A 4,869-nucleotide genomic window follows, 5' to 3' on the forward strand; every position below is an offset into this window, starting at 1 on the left:
TTCGTGAGGTTTCGTAGCCATGCCTTTGCCCTTCTCCGTAGCAGAGAGACGTCGATTCGCCGCCGATGACTGCAACAATCTTCTCTGACGTCTAGTGATACAGGGATTCTTGTCCTATATCTTCAAAGCTCTCATTTTTAGCTACTGAAAAAAAATCTTATCTTTACTGTCAGAGAACTTTCAAGTAAAACAGCTAACAAAAGGAGAACTTAACTATTCCATCAAAATAAGAGACAAAACAAAGTTCAAAAGAAAAAAAAATCCGGGAAAACTAGTGAATCGCACTAATTCTAAAGAGAATCAGGTGGGCCAGGCCTACAATTTGTCTTTTCTCCACTTCTCAACTCCCACTAATAAACCCGAAAAGGCATTACGTAATAATTTCATTTTGCGCACTATTATTTAAAACTAATACTAGTAAATTTTAATGTGTTACAAATTTTCCAAGACAAATTGATTTTATAATATTTAAGGAATAAAGGGAAACATCAAATATCATTTTGATTGGTGCATTCCCACCACGAGTGTGCTGAACGTGTCGTAAAACACAGCCGTCAGACTTGACAAAGCACATTGCTTACATGATGAGCTAAATAATAATAGTTGTGGCAATACTACCGAATAATAAATCTTTTTAGCGATGAATTATTAAGTTACTCGTTTCACTGGGACATAACTAACTGTGGTAAAAAGAAAGCCAATCATTCAAAGCAAAACAGTTTGATTTACTGAACTGTTAAATTATTTGGGAAAGTAATTATTACTAGTGAATAAAATCTCTAGGAATATCTTTTTTCAAAAACAAAAAAAAAAATCTTACAAGAATAATAATATTTCTTAAAAATATCCGGGTACAGTTGTATTTGTGATTTGTGAAGCAGAGAATCGGTTCCAATATATTATCCGAAATTGTTTTATTTATTTTGTTTGATTCTGCGATATTATGGAATCACACTCTGCCGATTTGACCTTTCGTCCATCTCTTTCTCTATCCAATTCCAACCCCAAGCCGAAGAAGAGAACTCGCAGACGGAAACTTTCCCGGGAAAACTCCAGAAAAGAAAACCGTTGGAAAATGTGCGAGCCCGATGATAACACCGCCAGAAACGGCGCCACACCTCCACCGTCAAGGTCGAGGGAGCTTCTGATGGATGTGGATGACTTGGATCTCGACGGCTCGTGGCCTCTGGATCAGATCCCTTACTTATCCTCGTCGAATCGCATGATATCTCCGCTTTTCGTCTCCTCTTCCTCCGAGCAGCCTTGCTCCCCTCTCTGGGCGTTCTCCGACGTCGGAAGAGCCGTTAACCACCGTGGCGACGATGAGAAGATCAGCTCCGCCTCCGGTGTTCCTTCGTTTCGTCTCGCCGATTATCCTCTCTTCCTCCCTTGTTAGTAGCAGCCTTGCCGAACTCTAAGCTTCGTTTTCATTCTTTCCTGATATAGAATATATCATTTCTATTTTAAGCTTATAGAACTTATTTGATCGTAGACCAACGGAATGAACAGAGATTTTGGTTGATTGATTTGATTGATTTGATTGATTTCGCGTTTGACTTTGCTCTGCTTGGTACTGTTTTGAGTATCTGAAGGTGTTAAGTCGTTGAAACTTTGCAGACTCTTCTTCACCATCAGTGGCTGAGAACACCACGGAGAAGCATAACGGTTTCCAGTTTCCTTCTCCGTTGATGAGCCTAGTCCCGCCGGAGAACACAGACAACTACTGTGTGATCAAAGAGAGGATGACTCAGGCGCTTCGTTACTTCAAAGAATCAACCGAACAACACGTTTTGGCTCAGGTCTGGGCTCCTGTGAGAAAGAACGGTCGTGATTTGCTGACGACTTTGGGTCAACCTTTTGTTCTTAACCCTAACGGTAACGGGCTTAATCAATACAGGATGATCTCTCTCACCTACATGTTTTCTGTGGATAGTGAGAGTGACATTGAGCTCGGGCTCCCGGGTCGGGTTTTCCGTCAGAAACTGCCTGAGTGGACGCCGAATGTTCAGTACTATTCCAGCAAAGAATTCTCGCGGCTTGACCACGCCTTGCACTATAACGTGCGTGGTACACTGGCTTTGCCTGTCTTTAATCCCTCTGGCGACTCATGCATAGGTGTTGTTGAACTTATCATGACCTCGGAGAAGATTCACTATGCACCCGAAGTGGATAGAGTTTGCAAAGCCCTTGAGGTTTGGTTCTCTTTCCTCAGCCTTGCTCTGTTTTATCCATCATCTGAATTGTTTGAAAGAACTTTTTGTGGATGGACTTCAGTTTAAGTTGCAATTCTTGCCTATGTTAGTTGTTTCTGTTGATAAAACGTTTCTGTACGTCTTCTGGCCTACCATTTGAAGCTCTTCCCTCCAAAGCAAAGTTTTTTACAATAACAACATATGTATCCCAGTGTCTTGCTGCCTTTATCTTAGTTATTATAGCTTCTTCAGTATCTGTTATTATGTTCTATCCAGATAGTTCTCTGTTTTGTGGTTTGCTGCAGCTTTGAATCAATGTTTTGTTTAGTGATAACAAAATTTGGTCATTCTGGCAGGCTGTAAATCTTAAAAGCTCAGAGATACTTGATCACCAGACCACTCAGGTTAGCAACAAGTATTATTTTGTCATTTAATCATATAGGCATTGGGTTCTCACTGTTTTCTTTTTTTTTTTGAATGAAAGGTTCTCACTGTTTTCAGTTGACACGTATTCGCAGATATGCAATGAGAGTCGCCAAAACGCACTTGCTGAGATTCTAGAAGTGCTAACAGTTGTATGCGAGACCCATAACTTGCCTCTGGCTCAGACGTGGGTTCCCTGTCAGCACGGGAGCGTTCTTGCCAATGGTGGCGGTTTAAAGAAAAACTGCACCAGTTTTGACGGTAGCTGCATGGGCCAAGTCTGCATGTCCACAACCGACATGGCCTGCTATGTCGTGGATGCTCATGTCTGGGGATTTAGAGATGCCTGTCTTGAACACCATCTCCAAAAAGGACAGGGAGTCGCTGGACGAGCTTTTCTCAATGGTGGCTCGTGTTTCTGCAGAGACATTACCAAATTCTGCAAAACGCAGTACCCGTTGGTCCATTACGCGCTCATGTTCAAGTTAACCACTTGTTTCGCAATCTCTCTCCAGAGCTCTTACACAGGCGACGACAGTTACATTCTTGAATTCTTTCTTCCCTCAAGTATAAAAGACAACCAAGTGCAAGATTTGCTTCTTGGTTCTCTTTTGGTGACAATGAAAGAACATTTTCAGAGTCTGAGGGTTGCATCTGGGGTTGACTTTGGTGAAGATGATGACAAATTGTCTTTTGAGATCATCCAAGCATTACCGGACGAGAACATCCATTCAGAAATAGAATCTATTCGAGTTCCGTTTTCTGGTTTCAAGTCAAACGCGACAGAGTCGCTGTTGATTCCTCAGCCTGCGGTTCAGTCGTCTGCTCCAGTGAACGGAAAAACTAACGTGGCCACTGTTAATGGGGTGGTTAAGGAGAAGAAGAAAACAGAGAAAAAGCGTGGGAAGACTGAGAAAACGATCAGTCTGGATGTACTTCAGCAGTATTTCACCGGAAGTCTCAAAGATGCTGCAAAGAGCCTAGGAGGTAGTTTTATATCTATGTACCGTTTCATGTATTGGTTACTTACTGGTTAGATATTTCAACTAAACTCTAGATTGTTGTTGTCTCAGTTTGCCCGACGACAATGAAGCGAATTTGCAGACAACACGGAATCTCACGGTGGCCATCAAGAAAGATCAAGAAAGTGAATCGCTCGATCACAAAGCTGAAACGCGTCATCGAATCTGTTCAATGTACTGATGGAGGCCTCGGCCTGACTTCCATGGCCGTTAGTTCCATCCCTTGGACACACGGTCAAACAGCAGCACATCCACTAAACTCACCCAGCGGTTCCAAACCGCCCGAGCTACCAACCACCAACAATTCACCTAACCACTGGTCAAGTGATCATCACAGTCCTCCCGAGCCAAACGGCTCGCCTGAGTTACCAAGCAATGGTCATAAGCGTTCACGGACGGGGGATGAGAGCGCCGGGACACCAACCTCTCACGGTTCGTGTGACGGTAACCAGTTAGATGAAACAAAAGTCCCAAACCAAGATCCGCTGTTCACGGTAGGTGGACCACCGGGGCTATTCTTTCCACCTTATTCTAGAGATCATGACGTATCCACAGCATCGTTCTCAATGCAGAACAGGCCTCTTGGTACTATAGACCATTTCCGAGGAATGCCCATTGAAGACGCTGGAAGCTCAAAAGATTTGAGAAATCTCTGCTCCACTGCAGCATTCGACGATAAGTTTCCAGACTCAAACTGGATGAACAATGATAATAACAGCAACAACAATAACAACAACAACATGTACGTTCCTCCAAAGGAAGAGGAGGTGGTAAATATTACTCGCGAACTACCATCAGGGTCCGAAATGAGAACGGTAACCATCAAGGCAAGTTACAAAGAAGACATAATACGGTTTAGGATATCCTCTGGTTCGGGTATAATGGAATTGAAGGATGAAGTGGCGAAGAGGCTGAGACTCGACGCAGGTACTTTTGATATCAAGTATCTTGACGATGATAACGAATGGGTATTGATAGCTTGTGATGCTGATCTTCAAGAATGTCTCGAGATCCCTAGATCCTCCCGTACTAATGTAGTACGGCTCCTGGTTCATGATGTTACAGCGAACCTCGGGAGCTCCTGCGAGAGCACAGGAGAATTGTGACCCGAGGTAAAGGTAATTCATTACACTATTGTAAATATTTTTTTTTACTGTTTAGAGGTTTGTTTGTTTTTGTTTTTGTTTTTGATTGTTCTTGGTTGAGGAACAAGCAAAGAATGTGTAGGGGGG

General features: G+C 42.9%; 1 protein-coding gene across 1 annotated transcript; it reads left to right on the forward strand.

The window, feature by feature from the left end:
* Positions 1–928: 928 nt before the first annotated feature.
* LOC106307373 (protein NLP7) lies at positions 929–4,863 on the forward strand. Its single transcript, XM_013744313.1, has 5 exons — positions 929–1,391; positions 1,618–2,192; positions 2,549–2,596; positions 2,711–3,602; positions 3,689–4,863. The coding sequence occupies exons 1-5, from the start codon at positions 944–946 to the stop codon at positions 4,741–4,743; spliced, it is 3,018 nt and encodes a 1,005-aa protein (XP_013599767.1). The 5' UTR covers positions 929–943; the 3' UTR covers positions 4,744–4,863.
* The last annotated feature ends 6 nt before the right edge of the window (positions 4,864–4,869 follow it).

Source organism: Brassica oleracea, chromosome C1 (genome assembly GCF_000695525.1).
Source record: "Brassica oleracea var. oleracea cultivar TO1000 chromosome C1, BOL, whole genome shotgun sequence".
NCBI classification, from domain to species: domain Eukaryota; kingdom Viridiplantae; phylum Streptophyta; class Magnoliopsida; order Brassicales; family Brassicaceae; genus Brassica; species Brassica oleracea.

Coding starts and splice junctions, on each gene's coding strand:
- LOC106307373 (XM_013744313.1), top strand. CDS start 944: ATGGAATCACACTCTGCCGATTTGACCTTTCGTCCATCTCTTTCTCTA. Junction 1,392..1,617: donor TTATCCTCTCTTCCTCCCTT/GTTAGTAGCAGC, acceptor GAAACTTTGCAG/ACTCTTCTTCACCATCAGTG. Junction 2,597..2,710: donor TTGATCACCAGACCACTCAG/GTTAGCAACAAG, acceptor ACGTATTCGCAG/ATATGCAATGAGAGTCGCCA.